Below are 23480 nucleotides of genomic sequence, written 5' to 3'. Positions count from 1 at the left end.
TATTGCCTTCAATCATTAACAATATTTTTAGCCCAATTTTTTTTAAGTTTATTCGTTTTGAGAGAGAGAGAGAGAGAGAGACTCAGAGCGTGTGTGTGTGTGTGTGTGTGAGAGAGAGAGAGAGAGAGAGAGAGAGAGAATCCCAAGCTGACTCTGCATTGTCAGTGCAGAGTGTGATAGCCTATTTTTTTTAAGGTTTATTTATTTATTTTGAGAGAGAGAGAGCACATGCACATGCGCATGTGAGTAGGGGCAGGGACAGAGAGAGAGAGGGAGAGAATCCAAAGCAGGCTCCATGTGTTTAGTGTGCAGAGCCCAGCATCAGGCTTGACCCCACCAGCCATGAGATCATGACCTGAGCTGAAATCAAGAGTCCAACATTTAACTGAGTAAGCCACCCAGGCACCTTCTAGCCTACTAATCATAAGTATGCAGGCCATGCAAAGACAGGAGGAATGTGTGTGAGCCAGCATAGTTATTAAAGTAGATGGAATACTGCCTTTTAGAAAATACAAAAAGGGGTAAGTTCTTCAAGCTCTGTTGTGAAAATATGTACACATATGACTATTTTGTGATGGGGAGGGGGGTTATATTTGGTCTTTTAAAATAGTATCTTTGCTTGTTCACACTCCATTCACAGAACAAGCCCTCTTTACTAAAACTTAGTGAATTCTGTGCTAAAAATATTCCATTCCCATTTGGTGCAATGAAATGTCATATCCATTAAACACCAACATACCAAATGCTGCTTATAGACTCTTAAGCCAGCAAACCCAAGTCAACAGGAAATTGTGATCAACCTCAGCTTGTTCATACTATACATATTAACAGATTATTTTGGAGAATTATCTAAGGCTTAACTGTTATCTTATAGCTATCTTAGAATTATAACTCATGTACTCCAACCAATTTTTAAAGAAAAGAAATTGTGACCCAGGGAGTGAAAGTGACTTCTCAAGGTCACAAAACTATAAAGGTGGTTGTATTGGGCCAAGATCTCCAAACTTACAAGCTATTCCCTACCCCCCATTATAACAGAAAGTTACAGATTTTTCAGAGCTGAAAGACCTTTAGTTTGACCTGACCCAGTTCCAATATCTTATAGAAAAAACTGAGGCCAAAGGAGACTCGGTGTCTTGGTTTCAGGAAACCTTTAAAGCTAGTACATTCTACAGCTTTTGGCCAACTTTTGTAACCACAGGCTTGGTGTTCCTGACATGCCACGGTCAGTTCAATGTGGTTATTTAGAGCAGGGGCCCAGTTAGTAGACTGGTGATGGGTTAGCAACATCACAATCACCTAAAGAATGTTTAAAAATAAAAATTCCTGGGGCGCCTGGGTGGCTCAGTGGGTTGAGTGTCTGACTTCGGCTCAGGTCACGATCTCACGGTCCGTGAGTTCAAGCCCCACGTCGGGCTCTGGGCTGATGGCCTGGAGCCTGGAGCCTGCTTCCGATTCTGTGTCTCCCTCTCTCTCTGCTCCTCCCCCGTTCATGCTCTGTCTCTCTCTGTCTCAAAAATAAATAAACGTTAAAAAAATTTTTTTTTTTTTAAATAAAAATTCCTAAGTCCTGTTCTTTGAAGATTCACTTTCAGTGGCTCTGAGGTGTGGTCCTAGGAACCTGTGTAGTTAGTTTGCTTTCTGGGTGATTCTGGGGGAAAACCAGGTCAGGGAACCGTTATTAACAAAAGTCCGTGTTTTATGTCATTCTCTTCTCTGCAGAGATTGATCTATGATAATTTCCAGCTAATGGCTAGTTACCTGTGGAAAAACTAAGTCAGGAAAAGTCCTGAGCAGTAGGGAGCCTCTAAGGTGTTAATCTTCAAGCCAACCTCAAGGTGATTAGAGTAAGGAGAGAGCTGCCCTTGCCAGGTGAAGATTGATCTGAAACGGAAGCACATCCAGGGGAACAAAAAGTGATCTAGGAATGCTTGATCTCATCTTCCAGGGATGGGTGGCCACTAAATCAGAACTGGCAGCCTGACTTCACTTGGGAAAACATCATTCTGAAACAGAGGATATCAGTTTAAATATTTTAAAACAGAATGTTTGCAAGAACACCATTTAAAAATGTATATAGAAATTGTTACAGTGAATCATCATGAATAATAGACAAAGATGGGAGATTATATTTTGTCAAGTTTTGCAAAATAGGAGCTGGAAGGACTCTTTGAAACCTTTTAGTGAAGGGATTCTAGAAACATCAAAGAGTGTAGCTTCTTCCCTGGGAACTCTGGCTCTCTAAACTCAGATTCTCGATAGAGACCACACCTCCTGCTGATGACTTTTGTTGTTTTGTCTGTTCAGCATCTTTTCTTTCTTTTTAATAGCATTACAGTTTTACTTTAGGGAATCACCCTTACCTCACTGTCATTGCCCATGGTTCTCACCCACAGGTTCCAACAGTGGGCATATGACCCAAGCTTGGCCAATCAGAGCCTTCTATCCTTAGCCAAAACAATTGCTTCAGGGATGGGCACTGGGCCAATGAGCCTCAGCCCCAAACTTTTGCTACAACTACTGGAAAAGGAACACTGTCTTTCAACTGGGCATGGCTACTGGCAAGATGTCATGTTGGAGCTGCTGATGGGTATCTATCTCTCCGCCATGAAAGGAGAGACTGGCTTCGAAAGAAGTCAACAATAGAGTCAGAGAAAAACAGATTTATGAAAGTATCACCTGAGTAACTGGTAATGTTTCTGAAGCTATATGTATTTTCATATTTAAACTAGTTTAGTTGGATTTCAGCAATTTATAACCAAAAGAATCCTGACCATTATTTCCCCTCAGGGATCCGGAGCCTGGGTGGTGAAATGATGATTAATTAATTTGTCTAAGGTCATAGAACTAGTAAGTAGCCACAGTGAGATGCAAACGCGGATCTGCGTGAGTCTAAAACACATGTTGTTAATCACTATGTCTGTGGCTCTAAAGAGAGGAATATTCTGGTCACCAAATAGGATAGATTTACAGGCAAAAGGCCAGAAAACGTGGGTCATGTTTCACTTCTCCTTTAGATACTGTAGAACTTACTGATGCCTCTTTTATTGTTTTTACATGCTGCCTTTTAGAAATAAACTCCAGAGGCATGTGCATTGTTTAAAAGGAGGGAGATCTTCTTGCTCATTTTGTTTCCTTCATATCATTTTTCATAGCACTTTGCATATAGTAGCTGTTCAATAAATGTTTTCTATCAAGTTGAGCTTGTTGTGTCCATGGGTATAAATACCAATCAGTAGTCCTAGGTTACTTGGAACATTCAAGGTTCTTGATTGGGGTGTCTATCTGCAGTTTACACAGTCCTGAATTTTTAATTTTTAATATGTATTTTGTCTTTAAGCACTTCATAGCATGCCATGATGTCATTGATGGATACTATCCAAAATGAATCTTGACTTTCTTTCTTAACTGGCTATGTGGGCAAGTTACTTAGCTTTTCTAAGACTAAGCTCTCTCATTTGTAAAACAATGCTATTATTACAGAATCCTAGAAGATGGAATGACAGTACAGATAAAGCATTTAATATAGTGCCTGGCTCAGGGGTACCTGGGTGGCTCAGTCGGTTAAGCGTCCGACTTCGGCTCAGGTCATGGTCTCACGGTTCATGAGTTCAAGCCATGCATCAGGCTCTGTGCTGTCAGTTCAGATCCTGGAGCCTGCTTCAGATTCTGTGTCTCCCTCTCTCTCTGCCCCTCCCCCACTCATTCTCTGTCTCTCTCTGTCTCTCAGAAAATGAATAAACGTTAAAAAAATTTTTTTTAAATATAGTGCCTGGCTCATCGTAAGTACTCAATAAATGCCACCTATTATTATAATGAAATTAAAATGTTAAAATATAAATCATAATATTGAATTAAAATGTTAAAATTCCTAAAGTTTTTTTAAGAACTGTTAAATATGTGTGGGTGGACAGCGTTAAGGGAATGAAGGACAAAGGACAGTTGTCCTGGGATCTGGCACTGTTGGAAGGACTAACTTCTGGGACACAGTTTTGCTGAGAATTATTGTTAAAAGCTTCAGCTGGGGAAGATGCTCCCTTTGAGGCATCTCTGAGTAGTGCTGACCATGGACGTGGATCCCTCTTGGGGATAAAAATTTCAAAGGGCATAGACTTTCCGAAAGTGTTAATATCAAGCCTCGTGTTCTTTGGTCTCTATGGATTAATTAAATTAGTTCCAGTCCTTCATTTTTTTGGATCAAGTTTTAGGTAGATTTGCCTAAGGATTTACTCAGGAAATAAATTGTTTGAATAAGGATTTACTCAGGAAATAAATTGTGTTTCTTTTACCTTCCAGACCACCCCAGTTACCCCTAGGAAAGTGGGCCTGTACACGTGTGTTCTTTTGGGGTAATCCATGGCCAGGATTATTTATTTATTTATTTATTTGTTTGTTTGTTTATTTAAATTTACATCTAAGTTAATTAGCATATAGTGCAATAATGATTTCAGGAATAGAATCCAGTGATTCATCCCCTACTATAACACCCAGTGCTCATCCCAGCAGGTGTCTTCTTTAATGCCCCTTGCCCATTTAGCCCATTCCCTCCATCCCCCACAACCCCTCCAGCAACCCTCAGTTTGCTCTCTATATTTAAGAGTCTCTTATGTTTTCCATGGCCAGGATTCTTTGTGAGACTGGGAATTTGCTGTAGGGGATGAGGCCGCTTCTCAGATATGCAAAACAGGGAGGCTGAAGCTGGTAGGCTTAAAGCTATTTCATTTCTACCAGCTTTATGGAGTTTCTACAAAGCAGGACTATTCCAGGGGCTAGAGGGCAGGATGGCATAGAAGAATCACAGATGCCTAAGACATAGTCCTGATCTGCAGGGCTGTGTAACCTGTGGAGAGATGTATAGATCAACAACCAACCATAATGTAAGGCAGGATGAATTATGAGCCTTGCTCATGGTAAAAGACATGGGCTGAGAAAGGAGAATCCACATCTAACTGGATGGATGAGGACTAAGATGTCAAAAGGTAGAAGAGTTGGGAAATGCTATTGTTGGTAGTTGGGGTAGCATGGGCACAGAAGCAACTATGTGCTCAGATAAATAGGGAGTGGCAAATTGTGAGCATAAAGGGAGTGTGGGCGAAACAGAGGTGCAGGAGTAGGAGAAGCTGGCCAGATTTTGAACTCCACCTTTAGGACTTTATAGGAACCACTGTAGGTCTTCCTAGGCCTGCGGTGGTCCTGGGTGCACTATACCCATGACAGCAACCATGTTAAAATGCTTCTATATCCAAGGCACTTGGGTAGCTCAGACAGTTAAGCTTCTGACTCTTGATTTTGGCTCAGGTCAAGTTCTCACAGTGATGAGATCAGCCCTGCATTGGGCTCTGAGCTGGGCCTAGAGCCTGCTTAAGATTCTCTCTCTCTCCTCTCTCTCTCTCTCTCTCTCTCTCTCTCTTCCTCTGCCCCTCCCCAACTCTTGAGGGCATACTCTCTCTCAAAAAATAAAAAATAAAAAATAAAAATAAATGCCTCTATATCCCACAGTAAAATCGACAAAGAACTGAGTTGAGAGAGTTTAGCTCTCATTGACTAGTTCAGATACCTACAGATGTGGTCCTTGGACCACATCTAGTGCCAGGCTGGGAAGAGTTTGGAATTAAATTGGGATGGATTGAGTACAGGACTTGAAAGGAAATGTTGAGGGGGCACCTGGGTGGCTGAGTCAGTTGAGCCTCTGACTTCGGCTCAGGTCATGATCTTGCAGTTCATGAGTTCAAGCCCTGCATCGGGCTCTGTGCTGACAGCTCAGAGCCTGGAGCCTGCTTTGGATTATGTGTCTCCTTCTCTCTGCCCCTTCCCTGCTCATGCTCTGTCTCTTTCTGTCTCTGAAAAATGAATAAACGTTAAAAAAATTTTTTTAATAAAAAAGAAAGGAAATGTTGAGAATCTCTTACAGCAGTGTGACCACAATAATGAAGCATTTGATCATTTTTCTGGTAATTCATTTTTATTCTAATTTACAAAAATGTTGGTCTGCAACACAATGGAAAGACATTGGCCTAAAATACACTGGAGATTTTTTAAATTTCCGTGGTTCAAATTTTTTAAACATTAAAATATTTTTTAAAAGTTGAGCAGGTCTGATCTAGCTGAAGTAATATTACCTTTTAAAGAAATTTGAGGTCAGAGATGACAGAGGAGTCAGTGGACTTGAAGATAGATGAATAGAAATCACACAGTTTGAATAGCAGAGGAAAAAGAGATGGGAATATCTAGTACTCCGCATTGTATTTACATTTCAGTAACTGTGCCTAAACATTCTGACTTAGGTGAAGATAATTGTGTGGCAAGTACAGAAACCCAGTCAAACTAATCTGGAACAAAGCCAAATGTGTGTGTGTGGTGATGGTGGAGGTGGGGTTGTTACTAGAAGGCTATTGAAGTACGTCAAGGAATTCAGGGGCAGGGAGTGCCATTGGATGTAATGAGGTATTTGCGGGAAATGGACAGTCCCTAGGAATTGGGCTGCTTCCGTCTCGCACCCTCTCTCCCTCCCCCTCGTTCCCCTTGTGGTGGATGCTGTGTTGTGCTGCTCAGATCCTTATTCAGACATAAAAGACTGACTTTTCCAGCTGCTGGGAGGACTCCCAGAGACAGCCTCTGCTTCCTCCACTCTTTGGGGATTGCTGTGGTTAAAACACAGCCTTTCTTTCTTTCAGCCCACATCCAATAACTAATTAACATGGAGGTGTAAAGACCTGGTGGGGCCCTCGCTCCAACTTGGGACACCTGAGAGGGAGCGTCTTGGCTCCCTACAGTGCTACTTTTATTGGAACTGCACCACAGCACAGCTGCTCTCTGCCGAATTCTCCTTTCTTCTCCCTGCTGGGTGTCATCTCAAGGGTACTACCTGATAAATGTGTGTACGTTAGCTTCTCAGAGTCTGGTTCTCAGGCGACGTGACTTGGGGCACCAGACCTCCCTCTTTCTTCTTTTTCTTACCTTTTCTCCCTCTCCTTTCTCTCTCTCCTAGCTCTTCCTCCCTCTCCCCCTCAGACTAGGTAGTTTCTCACCCCTTCTTCTCTCTGACCTTCTATGTCATTCTCTTCTCACTTTTTAGACCAGCTTCCTCTGCTCTTTTGCTGCCCTTATGGCTGCTCCAAAATGTGTCTTTAGCACCTCAGTGACTGTCCCTGTAGCATCTTTCACTGGTTCCCACCCAACCACTCTTTACTAGGTTGAAGCACCCATCCTGCAGCAGCCATGGGTGTCAGTTTATATCAGCTTACATTTGCATACTTTTCTGAGAATTGTCCTTAGCCAATAGGGACTTTCATTGCTGGAGATGTCTGAGACGTTATGCCCCATACTTTTTGGTCAAAGACTATCAGATGGGGGGTGGGGTATGAACGTCTGTCCTCCTTGCCTCAAGGCAGGACACACTGTGTGCTACAGTTCACACTCTGGAGTTCCCCGTGGTGGAGTCAGGCTGAAGCTAACTTCTCCTGAAAGGACATCTTTGTGTGGCATCTTCCCCTGCCCTAGTCTCACTCCCTTACAGGTATAGCATGAGAGCACTCCCCCAATAAATCCCTCTGCTTTGAGGGGACCTGATTTAAGATCATTTTACAATTCCAGTGCCTGTGGCTAATTGACCCAGCTTCTGCTGTCCTAATTCCAAATATCCAGGAGAGAGAACTAGATCAGTTCAGGCTGAGCCCAGCCCAGCATCCGGGTTGAACCCTGGATGAGGGGCTCACTTCAGGTCCAATCATCTATGGCTGGAGAGGGGGCAGAGTTATACAGTGTAAGGTAGATGAAGGGTACAGGTGAAAAGAGCAACTCTGAGAAAGGACTGGCCAATTGCAGCGAAAGTGGACCCTACCATGTGTCCTCCTCCTCAGTCTTTCTTGAATTTCTGTCAGCCTTCTCACTCCTCACCTCATCCCTGTCTGCAATCCCAGGTTCAGACTGGAGGGTGAGGTGTTGAAAGGTAGCACCATGTGATGAAGAAAGATCTGAATTGAGTGTCCAGAGGCCGGGATTGTAGCCTGCCTCACTTGGCTTGCTTCACAGCTCCGGGTCTCAGGTTTCAGGTAAATCAGAGAGTCGGTTTGCTAATAATGCTTCTATGAAAACAGAGAAGAATCGAGGTCTTTCATCTCTGCATCCCTGAACTCAGCAGAGGGCCTGGCACAGTTAGAACACTGGCAATGTATTGAAAACAGGAGATAGACTTTAAAAACGAAATGACCGTGGGTTACATTAAGGTAATAAGGTAGAGCATGACCCCGAAGCGTGCAACATTCCGGGTGTGGAGCCCATTAACTAGCACTTGGTAAGTGCTGACTTGTGCTGGGTCTGTGTTAAGTACTTGGTGTGCTGTTCTGATCACTGCTGCAGTATAAAAAAATCACCCCAAAACTTAGATGTTCAAATAAACAATTTTATTATGCTCATAGATTCTGTGGGTGAGGAATTTGGATCCAGTGCCATGAGGATGGTTTGTCCCTTGTCTTAGCTGCTTGTCTGGGGCCTCAGCTGGGAAGACTGGATGGCTGGTGGTGACTTAACAGCTTGGGGCTTGAATCACCCAGAGGCATCCTCGCTCACAGGATGGTGGTTCATGTGGCTGTTAGAAGGGACCTCAGCCAGAGCTGTTGATCAAAGCTTTGACTTCCTCAGAATGGTGGCCTCAGCCTAGTAGGATCCTGCAGGTGGCAGCTCAGGGCTCCAGAAACGATTGTCCCAGTTCACAAGACAGAAGGTTCCTTGTTTTTGTGATCTAGGCCCAAAATTCAAACCGCATCATTTCCACCACATTCTATTGATTACAAGCCTGCCCAGATTTAATGATAAGGGAATTAGGTACCACCTCTTGATGGGGTGAGGGCAAGGTTCTCACAGAACATGTAGGCTGGGAAATTTTGTCGCCATATTTGGAAAATTCAGTCCACCAAGTGCTCATTATCTCATTTCATCCTTCCACTGTCCTTGCAGTAAGCATTATTATCCCTTTACAGATGAAGAAACTGAGGCTCAGAGAACTTAAGTAACTTGCCTGTGGACAAAGCCAGCACATGGCAAGGCAGGACTTAAACGCAGTCTGTACAAAGTGGGTGTTCTTCAACAGTATATACGCTACTTATAGAAAAAGGGAACTGAAAAACATAAGACATTCAAAGGCCTGTCTCCCTGTGTACAGATCGGGAGTGGGTAAGACCTCTTGTCCCCCCATAACTCTAATGTCAATTAATATCTTCCCCGTGTGGCAAAGGAATCTGGTTCCTGTGCATAACGCCCCAAGGTGTCGCTTCCTGGAAAACGTGTAACTACTGTGTGTACCTTAGGTCCATTAAGTTTGCCAGATATGTGTTGGCAGTGGGGTTGATGTCTACCCCTCTCTGCTCCCCATTCATTTGGAAAAAGAGTGTGGGGAGCAATAAGTTGGGGGAAGCTCTTTCACACGGAATCATTTCAGAAACAGCTCCTCTGCCGTGATCCCCTTTTGAAACCATATCTCCCCTTTAACTTCAAACAAGGACCACTTCCTCTAGGAACTCATCTTTGATACTCCCATGATCTTTATAATCAGAATATTTAGATGATGATTGGCACTCAGGGCTTACTCTGTAGGTTTCTGTGTCCTAACCCTCCGATTAGTCTAAGGCCCCAAAGGGCAAGGACCATGCCCTATTCCTCCTCAATTCTCCTCCCCAGCACCACAGGAACAACACCCCATTCTTAATAGGTAGTCAAAAAATAGGACCGAATAGATCAAAGGGACTTACGAAGTTTATTATTGTATTATAACAGGAGGACACACATGCATCTTCAAAAGCAGTTTTTGAGAGCCTACCGTGTAACAGGCACTGTGCTAGGTGCTAACAAACCATGTGATCCAGGAGCAAGAATTTAGAAAATCAAATATGAGCCTCCTAGACACTCTGTGGCATGTCAGTAACATCCAAACTGATGCCTAGAAGTGAAACATCCTTGATCAGATTAAGAGGCCATCATATTGGGTAAATTTGAGGCAAGTACAGTAAGGTTTACAAATCTATATCAGCTCTCAGATAATTCTAGAGTCAGACATTTAGGAAGTCCCTAAATAGGGTTTTTAAAATTCAGATTCTTGAGTTTGGTTTCTTCTATAGGTTCTTTGAATAATTTTTTTTTAGCTAGAGCTATCAGATAGGAAAGGATGGGTCTTACGATTCTTTATTTTAAATCAGTCTTCTTGTAATAAGCAAATTTCTCTACCCTGCTTTTAATTCATCGCCGTTTTGCCACAAAATGTTCTTAAATGTCGTGACCTTTGGAAACACCCTTGAATGTTCCAAATCAGCTGATAAACCTGTTCATATATCTTGGGTAATCAATATCAGTGTTTCATCATCACTTACTATTCACACCCTAAGTTCTTGATGTAAATATAACCCTATTGTATAAAGCTATTTCCTCAGCATCCATCACCAAGAATAAAATAATTGTAAATAATTACCTTTGAGATATGAAAGAAAATGTAAACATTTTATTTGGCAGTTGTTTTGGAACACATGAATAAATAAATGGAAAAGTACATATTAATATTTCTTTTTGGAGTAACAGATACCATTAAACACTTATTTACACATCTTCACTGCAAAGAACAGTTACACAATTCAATTTTGTCTTATAAAAGGTAACTTCCCACACCACTGGACTGGACAGTTAAGGATGGAGATACTGGTAGTGCTTGGTTCTAGCAGTCTCAATGTTTGAAAGGCATTCATTTGCAAGTGTGATAAGAAGAGTCATCATGCATTGAGTTCGTCCGGATCATGTACTGTAGAAAGTTTCTGATGGCAGCCACAGAATTTGGTGTGTCATGCGCTTAAGTCAACTATGACATGTTTGTAAATCTGTGTATTTCCCTTAAAACTGGAAGCAAAAAGAAAATTACGCTTATTAATGGACACATGGGTGAATGATCTCGGTGCCTGAACATTTAATTCCTGAAATTTCACAAATTTGGCTTTTTCTGCATCCCAGTTATACACTTGAGTAAAGGAATAATCACTTCCAAGAATTGCATATTGATAGTTATTTATCTGAAGAGGCTGGAACACCATGGATCCTCGTGATGGCATCCTCTGAATATCCTGAAATGAGGATCCTCCCCATTTCATTACTTTGGAATCACCAATGAATCTTGTCAAGCAAATGTACACGTCACCTTTCACTGAGAAGTGCTTAACAGCATATACATCCTCCATGTTAGGGATGTCAGTTTGGTTAGTGAATAATTGTGTTGCTTTGTTCCACTGATAAATTACAGGACGCTGGGAACTACTAGACAGGATTAAATGAGGCGTTCTGAGTGTCTGAGGTGTTCTGGCTATTTCTAGATATTCCACATCAGTGTCCCTGTACCACGCATGTAAGGATTGATGGGAGTAGAATCCATTTCCATTCCATTTATAAATGGTAGTAAAACCAGCTTTTGAACTGTCAGCAACAACAAAGTACCAGTTGTTTTCAATCTTGAATGTTTCAATGTCATTGGGTTTTCGGATTTTGAGAATTTCAATATCCTGGATTTTTATAAATTTATTTGCAAAACTGTCTCGCTTATAGATGTGAGAGCCGCCAAACAGCTGGGCCACAATAACATAGAGCTGAGTTTCAATGACTATAGGCTTGCACACTACAGTGGACGTGCCTGGGAAAAGACAAATGAGAGATTAGTTGGATGGCCATCCTCTTTTGCAGCATGTAAACATGCAGGCTGAGGCCATACAACTTCCACCAAAATCAGCCTGAAATAAGAGATTTCCTTGGTTGAACAGGCAAGGCCAATCTCTAAGACCCAATGGCAGCAGGATCCTGACGTTCTGTGCCTTTGTGCCTCATGAGGCCTTGTTACCAACACCTGAGTTGTCATGTCACATCCAACCTGCACTAGACAGACATTCAGGACATATGGCTACAGCCTGAGTTTCCTCCTCTCACTTCTTACAGAAAGAAAGCATTGCTTTCCCTGACATATTATGAGTTATAGTAATTCTAGTGAAAACTGCCATTTATTGAGCACCAACTATGTGCTTTGCCAAATCATCTCATTAAAAATTCCCAACAATCTTAAGAGATAAATATTATTATTCTCCCTTTTGCAGATGAGCAGATTGAAGCTCAGAGAGGTTCAGTGCTGCTAAGAGAAGACAAAGTTGGGATTCAAACCCAGGTCTACCAGAGTCTCTATGCTTTTAACCCAAGCTGGGAGGAGGTGAGCTATTCCAGGGCTTCCAACTTGGGCTAGGATCCCACAAGTTTCTAGACCATCCTACAAAGTCTTGAGCAGTGATCTGGGTAGCCCATGGTTCTAACTGTAATTGGTTTGTTCTAATTGTGAATTGAATCTTGCTCTAAAAGTAACATAATTTTCCCCTAAGAAAGGAAAAAGATGACACTTGTAATTTTTCTGAAGTTTTGGTGGCAGGAGAGAAGAGAAGAAAGAGGAATCTTTGAGAAAAATGGAAGAGGGGTACAGTCATGGGTGATACTCCTAACAGTTATTTTGGGAAATCTCAGAAAACAATATGGGATCAGTGGACCAGCTCAGTATCCTTTTGGTAAGAGTTTGATGAGAGTTTGATCAGTAAATTCTGGTTGACTAGAGGAGCTTGGTTCTAAGAAATCCAAAGAGAGTGGGGCAAATCTGGGCCCACGCCTTTTCTAACTGCAACTTTAAAGGCTCTGAGGCAATAAATTCTGCATCAACTCTGTACTAATAGGTGAAATTATTCTATTTGCGACCTTTAAAGGGCTCAACTGATTGTATGACTTCAGGAAAATCACTTTACTTCTCTAAAATTCAGTTTTCTCTTCTATACAATGAGAGTTTGGACCAGATCAGGGATGTCCACTAGATTTCTACCATGTACCGTATCGACTGATTGATTGGAAACCTTCCTGGAAAATTATGTTGAGAAGGATTCTGTTGCCCTGTCCGCACTCTGTAAGCAAGAGCACCATGATTGATTAGCGATATCTGTCTGGGGTAAGGGAAGTCATAGTAACTGCATATTTGGCATATATTCGTCATTCTAGATGAGATGATGGCCTCTGAAAGTCTGCAAATGTGTGATTCATTTCTCTTTCAAGTGTTCATCTTAAGATTCATCTGGAATAATGATGAATTATTCCAGGTAAGAAGAACCTGAACTAAACTGCACAAAACTGCACAATAGCCCATGGGAAAACTGAGGGGTTTGAGGGAGAAAGGGAAGCATGACCTTCCACCTTGAGAAAGAAGGAGGTTTCTGGGACAACTTCAGTTTGAAGAAGATTCCTTCATCTGCGCACCTCAGTCTCAAGCCAGCCCCAGACCTGTCTTGATCCTATGAGCAATGGGGCTTGTGGCCACCCACAAAATCTAATTATGACCCTTCCCACCCAAAAAGGTGGGAGAAGTTTATGGAAAAGTTTAAGATTTAAATACGTTAGAAGCTAAAGCTAACGGAAATATTTCAGAAGGGGCCCCATATTCTCACTTATTTAAAAATTGTAAAGTTGTTGAAATGAGAACAAAACTTAAGAGGGCACCTAAGTAAAAGTTTTCAGGGAAAAAAGGTGGTTTCCAATGTCAAATTAAATGCATAAAACACTTTAAAGAACCTGCCTTACTGCCAGACTTCTCAGGGTCTTTACTGTGTATTATGAATCTCTAAGAGGGAGATATAGCTCACAGATATATTGGACGAGAAACCCTTTCTGTCACTAGGAGTACATTAACATTTTGTAGGAGTCATGTTTGTGCAACGAAGCTTGAGATTCAATGATCTAAAATAACATCCTTATTTTATAGTTAAGAAAAAGGGAGGGCCCAGTGAGGGTGAGTGGTTCACCCAGCTAGTTTGTGGCAGAACCTGGATTAAACCTCATGATTCCTAGTCCAATATTTTTCCTGGAAAAATAATCCACCTTTTATTGTGTGTTTACTAGGCTAGGTTCTGTGCTAAGTTCCTTGAATATGTGATCACATTATCTTATGATTGCATTATCTTAACAACAACCCTGTGAGTTGGGTATTATTATTCCCATTTCCAAGTCAGGAAATTAAGGTTTAGGAACAACCCCAAGTCACTTAGTAAATGGTACAGTTGGGGTTTAAATGACTCTAAGCCTGCCCAAAGCATATACCACTTGTCTTTTTCTGTTCCCCTTGGTTCAATGTGCTTAACTTTCTATTCAAAATACAATCAGGCTTTTCATACCTGTAATGTTGTCATAATTCCGGAAGGTCTTTTCTACATGGTCCCATTCAAGGAAAATGCACTTTCCAGTAAAAGGCTGAGCAATGACCACATACTCATCGTTCATATAAGAAAAAGTATCTATGGACAGTGATTGATAAGGCAGGTCTTGAGACTTTGCAAATTCTGCAAAAACAGGAAATGATGATGAATAACTGTGCTAATGTCTTGTTCCTTGGCTAGATCTCAAATGTCCCTAAGAAATACATTTATTTAAGAGAAATAGTAAAATGATAATTTTACTTTGCTTTTAAACACACAAAGTTTTAATGCTTTATAGTATTTTAAAAATTAAATCAGTCAGTTGGTTTTTAAAGATATAAAAAATATCAATTCCTGCACACACATAAAATGTAGCCCTTATTTTAACTTTATGAGGTGGAATCATTTGGAATCCATTACCTGTAATGATGCAATCAAAATCCTTTGGGGAGAGACTATTGATTTTGCGTTTCTTGTATTCTGGGGGACCTTCGCAGTAGATGTCTTCAACAGTTGCATTGGTGTGGCCTAGCCATTCCACTAGCCACTTCAGTTTACAGTCACAATTAAATGAATTCCCTCTCAGGTCCCTGAAAGACAAATTTCAGCTGATTTTGCTGTATGAGGGTCCTACCTCCAAAGGCATGACTTTACTTCAGCAATTAACACATGCAAAATGCCTTTACCTGGCTTTACATCGTGCCTTATAATCTACCTTAAACCTGATTGACAATTCACTTTGAGTTCAGAGAGTTCCCACAGTGCACCCTTCATTGCTACCCAGTCAATGGAACCTCAGAAGTTATTCCCTCTTGGATCAAAGGCAGCTCTGTCTAGAGCTGTGTGTCCATAGAAATATAGTGTGGACTCTATACATAATTTAAAATTTTCTATAAACACATTAAAAAGGTAACAGGAAATAGGTGAAATTAATTTTAACAATATATTTTATTTATTTTAAAATGATATTTTGCTTAGTATTTCACACAAAATATTATTATTTAGATGTGTAGTCAATACAAACATTATTAATGAGATAGTTTACATTTTTATTTTATTTTATTTTTTTTTTATTTTTTTTTTAAAAAATTTTTTTTTTTCAACGTTTTTTTTATTCATTTTTGGTACAGAGAGAGACAGAGCATGAACGGGGGAGGGGCAGAGAGAGAGGGAGACACAGAATCGGAAACAGGCTCCAGGCTCTGAGCCATCAGCCCAGAGCCCGACGCGGGGCTCGAACTCACGGACCGCGAGATCGTGACCTGGCTGAGGTCGGACGCTCAACCGACTGCGCCACCCAGGCGCCCCTACATTTTTAAAAAATAGTAAGTCTTTGGAGTCTAGTGTGTTTTACACTTAGAGTATATCTCAATTTGGATGCTAAATTTTCATCAGAAGTGTGTGATATGGATTTAGATTTCATAAAATTTATAGCTGGAAACAATAGTTTCACACATCCAAGTTGTTCCAAACATAATTACATTTTCCCATAATTGAACTCATTTAAATTTAGTTTTTGGCTTAATTTTTAAAAAATTAAGTAAAATTTAGGGGCGCCTGGGTGGCTGTTGGTTAAGCGTCCGGCTTCAGCTCAGATCATGATTTCACGGTTCGTGCGTTCTAGCCCTGCTTCAGGCTCTATGCTGACAGCTCAGAGCCTGGACCCTGCTTCAGATTCTGTGTCTCCCTCTCTCTCTGCCCCTACCCCACTCACACTGTGTGTCTCTCTCCTTCAAAAATAAATAAACATTAAAAAAATTTTTTTTTAATTAAGTAAAATTTAAAGTTTTGTTCCTCAGTTACACTATGAATGCTGTTTGATGACCACATGTGTGGCTACCATATTGGACAACGCAGGTCTAGAGGATAGAATACAGTGCTTATTATATCATATTTAATTAAATCAAGGGAGCTATTTGCTTTTCTTCTTCCTCACAGATGTAATTCATTCTGATCCTACTCCATGGTCTACAAATTGAATTTTAATAGGAAATGACTTCGACACAGCAGAGTTAACTCAGACATACAACAATTCATGTCTGTAATAAACTATACAGCATGGGTAGTTCAAATTTCCACATATGATCCCAACTCACCAAGTTTTCTGTTTATTTGCATTGCTTTTGTTCGGAAATTCCAGGTCCTTCCTAAAACCCTTCTTGGTCACACACAAAACCTAAGATAGGTATTGCCTAGTGTTCACACAGCACATGAGTAATTTTTAAATGTTGAAGCATTTAAAAATGCTTTTGGAGGGATACATTCAAGAAAACCAAGAAATCCACTAAAAGACAACTTGGCAAGGATCCTTGTACTTCTTAGATAATTCTTGATTTGGGCATCTCAGAGTAGGCCCAAGAGGCCAAATCCATTATGGGATTTCCATAGAGGTTGAGCCAATTTCAAGTGGGTTTTTTTGTTGTTGTTTGTTTTTTGGGTTTTTGTTTTGTTTTGTTTTGTTTCTAGTGTGCAGTATTGGCTGACACCAGGATGGGCCAGAGGATGGTGCCCAAATAAGCTGTATCCCCAAGTCTGTCATAGCATATCATCTAACCTCTAAGACATTCCCAAGACTGACTTCATTTCCCAAGAATACTCTGACCCAGAATAATGAGTATCGGTTTTTCTGGGTGATTGTAAACCAGAACGGATAACTGTGGTCTGTCCGAGACTCTCTTGGAAGTGTCCTGATTCTGGCACTCTCTTGGAAATAAACCATCATTCAGGAATTGGGGTAATAGGCATTGAGGAGGGGCTGGGGAAATACCACAAGGAACAAAGAGAGTTTTTCATTAGCTTACTGATTTGAAGTTAAATACTAGGTTTAGGAGAAAATACTTGACTTAGATCTTTTGTCATTGGAGAAAATTTGTTTTGAATGTATATTCTATAGCAAAGTACCTGAATTGATAAGAAGAAATCATTTGGTTTCATATATTCTTTCATTTGTTCCTGTATCTATCTTATGACATTTAAATACCCTTCTAATGTCTGGAAAGCACTTAATGAAGCTAAATTGCTTTTGAGAGGATTAGGCGTATATTACTTGCTTTGCTTACAGCAAAATATACAAATTCCTTACAAAGATCTTTCACTCTGAAGCTTAAAAGTCAAAGTTTGAAAGCTCTTTTGTTTGAAAAAGGGTCAAAAATAATTAAGTTCATTCCCTTCCTGGGGCTTAAGCCAAATTCCTGGGGATTAAGCCTAGAGTTGTTGTTCAGTCTAACTAGAGAAAAGGCAAACTTGCCTCCCTTCCCCCACTTCCTGTTCCATTTCTCTGTTGATTGACCAACCCATGGGTGTAACCTTTCATCTGTACTCGGTCAGTTTCCCAGACTCCTTTATGTTTTTCCTTTGTAGCCCCATTTCCTGGAACTCATGTGAAAAAAGGCATCTTGAAACTTCACTCTGGGCCTCCTCTTCCCACACCCTCAAAGTCCCTTATCAGCACTACCTCCCAGAGGACACACACTTTGTCAAAGGAATGCCTGGGCACCATATATTCAGAATTTCCAGTGGGAAATACCATAGAAGGCTCCAACATTAGTTCAAGTAAATTTAAAATTTAGGCCAATTTAAAATTTAAATTTTAAAATTCTAACTTAATTTTAAAGCCAGTTACGAATTCTAATCCTCAATACCAGGCTTCTTTGTTAACAATTGTGAATTAATTAATCAGTGATTTCTTAGGTCCTCTTACACATTCGTTAAAGAATCCAGGCCTTTGAAAATATCTTTTGGGAGTGTCTGGAGATTGTTGTTTGCAAGGCTCCTGGAAGAAAAAAAAAAAAAAGAGTGATGTAAACTATAGTCATAAACTAAATAAATGCATTTTATGATAAAACTTAATTATAAGTCCCTTTTATTCTTTCCCGACTACACTAAATTACTTGCAGTACCTTTTCTTCTCCTTCTTCTAAGATACTACTCAGTTTCCTACTATCGTATTTTCAATTCTTGGTCTCATTGCTTCAACACTTGCTCAGTGTTTATGGCACTTTATGTGTCATGGTAAAAAAAGAAACTAACAAACAACCCCCACAATGCCAGCAATAAAATGATACTGGGCATTGATCCTTCTATGTAGAATAGAATATGAGATTCATACTCTTGGACATTCAGTCTAGGGGATGTGTCCCAAATGATGACTAACTAAATGGTTGACAGTGCCCTTTTCCCCTCACACTCAGGCTGCCCCTCCTCCTCCCTCTCTCTTCCTCACATTCTCCAGACAGCAGCTGAATCCACAACTGATAGTGCCAATAGCTCTAGAGTTTGAGGGCTCTGTCTAACTTACCTCCCTGCCAGCATATCCTTTCTTCTTTCCAAAGTATATACTCCCTTTTTACATACATTCATTCGACCTCAGAAAACAGCTTTCTCACAAATATCCATCCATCCATCCATCCATCCTCTTTAATCATCTCCTCTTTCCTTTTCTTCCAGTTCTTGTCTTATTGTCACGGGAATTGTTTTTCTCTATTTGTTCTTTCATGAATCACTAGAATGATTCTAATCAAAGCTAATGAGTAGAAAATAGTCCTGATACTATCAAGAAAAGAGAAATGTGTCCATACTACAGAAGTGTGGACATAACAAGGAGTGGGCCTTGCATGATAGGAAGGAATGTAGGTACTGGTAATTTTTTATTTTTAACCAGCATTGTATATATACATGTTACATACTTTTCTTATGATTGTTTTTATTCCACAAAACTATTAAAAACAATTTAAAAAATAAAAACATTTTTAATTAAATGAAATAAAAAGAGCTTATGTGTTTGGCCTCCAATGTCCTTGAAAATTCACTCAAATTCCATTTAAAACACACTCAAAACTCATCTTGTCTTCCACCTGCTCTAATTACTATGAGATTTCTCAAGTGCAAATATTCAAGACTTTTAAAACCTATTTTTAAGTTAATTATGTTGTTTTCCTGAGTTTTAGAAATTACTACTAGATTGGAAAACTCTTTTCAATGGACCTTGGAACGTAAGAATGGGAACTGACTCAGAATGTTCCGGTCTCAGTGACAGTCCATTATATAAAGAAGGGCACAGCTTTGGAGTCATTCTGAGCTTGGTTTGAATCTTGACTCCACTCTTTCCTGGCTGTGCGACTTTATAAATCTTCTTCAAGACTCAGTTTTTTCATTTTTAGGGGGAAGTTAATAATACCTCATGTCATAAGATTGTTAGAAAAAGTAAATGGGATAACTCAGGAAGGCACCTGGCATCTGGTCTACTCTCAACAAAGGGCAGCAGGGAGGTGGGGAGAGGAAACGAAGGAGAAGGGCTTCTGTGTGTACACTGCTCAGGAAACAACATTTAGAAAACTGACCACACGAAAAAACTACCATGACTGTCCACCTATTTAGTATTAATAAAATGTTGCTAAAGAAGACTTTTCAAGAGAATGTCTCCATAATTCACCTTTCTGAATTCTCTTGAATGAAGAGATTTCCTAGTGTCTTGGACAAGTCCAGAGTCATTCCCGAGTTATGTGTCTCAATTTATTTTCTGGCACAATGTGTCTTTAAGTTCTCATGCTAACTCCTACATGGGTGAAACCAGCACAAACTACACCTGGCTGCAGGGCACAAGGTTGGAGGAGGCTGGATCATAAGACAGTGGACGTGAAATGAAGAAACAGACAAGTCCTGAATTACTACTGCCACTAGGGTTGCCCAGGAAGAGATACCCTGTTTGTATTGCTGCCCAAAGCAATTATTTTATTTTATTTTATTTTATTTATTTTATTTTATTATTTTGTTTTATTTCAATTCAATTCATTTCATTTCATTCCATTTCATTCCATTCCATTTCATTTCCAAGGCAGTTCTTCTAAACAGTGAACAAATCTGGGAGTTCCACTTCCTGCCCAAAGGATGCATAGAGCTCTAGGCCTCACATACCCAAGGTGAAGGCAACCACAGAAGCAGCTGGTAAGACACAGACTTGGAGCTACAGGCTTCTGGGGTAGAGACACATCATTTTTCCATCACAAGATGGAGGACTTTCAATTCAACAGAGTTGTTGGATGGGACCGATGAAGGCAGGTTGACCTGATGCGCTGTAGAATAAGGCTTTGTGCCTCTTGAGGACTTCTTGTGACAGAGAGGCTCTCACTCTGGGGACCAGAGGGTGGGACAGCATAAGAGGTGCCAAAGGCAGAAGTGATGGATGGATTTACTGCACTCAATGTGACTCTTTCCCTGTTCCACTGCCAAAATTCAGTGAAATACTGACTCACAGTGGACCGTTTCTGAAGGAGATAGGATGGAGCTTCATGCCTAGGTTTGGTGACAGGGAGGCATGAGAAGTCTCCCTGGAATCCTAAAAGAGGCAGAAATAAGTGGAAGACTCAGAAATGAGAGGAAGGCTTCCAGATGCCAGAGGCCCAGGAATTGGAGTTCAGACAGCTTCCCTGAAGCCTTTGGGAGGCCTCAGTGACAGGGTTCACATTTGCATAAGAAGAAAGCTGCAAGAGGGAATGGAGCAGAGAATGTCTTAGGAAAGCAAAGCTGACAAAGCCTGGGAATTATTCTGCAAAACAAATGTAACCGGGCCCTGATGTAAAGCAGCCAGTGCAGGCTGATGGGCACATGGTAAAGGATGCACAGGGCACACAGGAGATCAGAAGAGTCTGCAAAGTGAAGAAGAGAGATATGAAATGCCTCCACACATTTCTTAGCTGGCCAGTTAAGAGTATTTTCCAATTTACCAAGTAAAGAGAATAGGAATTATGTTAAGACCCACTGCCCAACTGGGGAAAGATAGTTAATCTAGAATTATCTAGAGTAGAAAAGAATTGGAAACAACCTGCATGCCCGTCAGTAAGGATTGTGTGTAGTTAACATGGAATATTTTGCAGGAGATTTTAAAACATGAGGTAGATCTCTATTATTTGACATGAGATTATGCCTAAAGGAAAACAAAAAGCAGGGAAATTGGAGAATAGTACGTAGAAGATAATCCCACTTGGGGAGGGAGGATATGTGTCTAACGATCCATAAAGGTCTGGAAAAAGATATAATCGTTTACACTTAGAATCTTTTACTTTTGCTATGTAAACATCTGGATTGTAAGAGTTTTTATCATCGAGCATGTATTGTTATTCTAAATTCTAAATTCAGAAGAAACAAAGGATAAAGTTGAGGTTTTAAAAAGACCCCATTGCTTAGTATATGTGTATGTAATGGTTCTGTCCAGTGAGGATTTAATCATTCTAAACCAATTATTTTACTTCATCTGTAAAGTTCTGAAGTTACTGGGCTGGAGTGTGAATAACTGTCATGGTCAGATGATGTCAACTATTTCATGAGATAGGTTTTAGGATGGAGCTCCCATTTTTCGCACAAGATTCCCACATGGCTTCAGGCCCTCATCCTCTGAGGAGATTTAGGACTGCAGTCAGTCCAGATTTGGAGCTACACCTCTGGGTTCCTTGCACCAGCTGAAACTCAGCTTTGAGGAAGGCCTGGAGCTTCCAAAACCATCATGGGTGTCTGGGGCTTATGGGCAATTCTCTGAGAGACTTGGGAGGTGGGTGGGTGGGGTGGGGAGCTCCTGAGGGGTCTGGGCCAGGGCTGCTAGGAAGAAAAAGTAGCAAGTCCCTGATGCTCCGGGAAGCCTGCTCAGCATGTGGTTCTTAGGCAGAAAGGGTGAAGATTTCATGCCTATTAGGTTACTGAAACAGCTAGAGATATTGAGATAGGGTTAGGGTTAGAGTTTTTAGACTTGATGTTAGGATCATTTGATTCTTCAGATTCCATCTCTACATTGAGTCTTGCTACTGGACAGCAAAATGGAAAATCCAATCCATTAAATGTTCTCAGTTTCTCCTTTCCCTCCATCTTCCCCCTGCTTCACGAGTAACAGCTTCATATTATCATTCCCTTTTCCCTAATAGCTGCTCTGGTTGAAATATGATCTCTGTCTTTTGTAAAACTGGCTGTCACTTTCATACCCACATCAGTGTAGTAGTTTGGGTGCTGGCTTTGTCTCAAGTGGACGAGGGCTTCCATTTGAGCATCCTCACTGTCAGGAGTGTGCCTTTTACCAACTTAATTTAACCTCTCTCGATTTCTGTCTCTACATCTGCAAAACTGAGTAAAGAATACCAATTTCATTTATTGTGAAAATTAACACAAAAAACTACTAATATTTTTTATAAACACACTTTTGAAATAGATTCCAGGGAAAATTTCTGCATCTGCATGTGAATTTTTAAGCCTTATGTCAGATAATCAAGGCACAAAACTAATCTGTTTCTTGGTTGTTGTCAATGCCAGTGATACTTAATACCTAAGCACTTTTATTATTTTTTAAAAATTTAAGTTTATTTATTTATTTTGAGAGAGAGAGAGGCAGGGAGGGGCAGAGAGAGAGAGGGAGAGAGACACAGAGAGAATCCTAAGCAGGCTCCGTACTGTCAGCACACAGCCCGACATGGGGCTTGATCTCACAAACTGTGAGATTATGACCTGAGCCAAAATCAAGAGTCAGACACTAAATCAACTGAGCCGCCCAGGTGCCCCAATATCTAAGCACTTTTAAATGCTCAATTCAGGATGTTGAGATCATCTATTTTCTTTGCCTCTCTGAGTAGACAGAACTTTATGCCTTGGCATTTTTAAGTGTCTCATCTTTTACTGATGTATATAAAACATACACATTTATTAGTGATAGATATGTCACTGGCATATATTTTTTCCTGATATACATATACACACATATATGCATATGCATATATATGTATACATACATATGTAATAACACTTATTATTATTTCTTCAAGAAATTTTGGAAAGTATAAAAATTCTATTTTTCAAGTGTAAAACAATAACCATCCTGCCAATTACTGTTAAGATTTTTGTCATATTTTGGGGTGCCTAGGTGGCTCAGTCGGTTAAGCGTATGACTTCGGCTCAGGTCATGATCTCACAGCTCACGAGTTTGAGCCCTGCATCAGGTTCTGTGCTGATAGCTCAGAGCCTGGAGCCTGTTTCAGATTCTGTGTCTCCCTCTCTCTCTGCCCCTCTTCCGCTCGTCTTCTGTCTCTTTCTCTTTCTCAAAAATAAATAAAAACATTTAAAGAAAGATTTTGTCATATTTTCTTTTAGTCATTAATACAGCGTTCATCTCATGGTGATATTCACGTGGAAAGCAAGTGATTTCAGAGACACATGTTACTGTTCCTAAAGGTCTAGAGACCTTCTGTCTCCTTCTTTCTGGTCCAGTGTGAG

The 23480-nt window shown here is 40.5% G+C and overlaps 1 protein-coding gene across 4 annotated transcripts in view; it reads right to left on the bottom strand.

Annotated features, from left to right (window-relative positions):
- Positions 1-9732: 9732 nt before the first annotated feature.
- Positions 9733-23480, bottom strand: part of LGI1 (leucine rich glioma inactivated 1) — a 39855-nt gene continuing 26107 nt past the window's right edge. For 3 of the 4 annotated variants that reach the window (XM_045438257.1, XM_045438258.1, XM_045438256.1), the window contains 4 exons: positions 17935-18006; positions 14655-14824; positions 14214-14378; positions 9733-11659 (listed from right to left, as the gene is read on the bottom strand). In XM_045438257.1, coding sequence (XP_045294213.1) covers positions 10824-11659; positions 14214-14378; positions 14655-14824; positions 17935-18006 — 1243 coding nt within the window. In that variant the 3' untranslated portion in view covers positions 9733-10823. The remainder of the gene's footprint in view (positions 11660-14213; positions 14379-14654; positions 14825-17934; positions 18007-23480) is intronic. The other variant, XM_045438259.1, reaches the window with a different exon arrangement.

Source organism: Leopardus geoffroyi, chromosome D2, assembly GCF_018350155.1.
Source record: "Leopardus geoffroyi isolate Oge1 chromosome D2, O.geoffroyi_Oge1_pat1.0, whole genome shotgun sequence".
NCBI classification, from domain to species: Eukaryota; Metazoa; Chordata; class Mammalia; order Carnivora; family Felidae; genus Leopardus; species Leopardus geoffroyi.
Note: the sequence above shows the minus strand (reverse complement) of the source record. Positions and strands in the feature narration are given on the sequence as shown.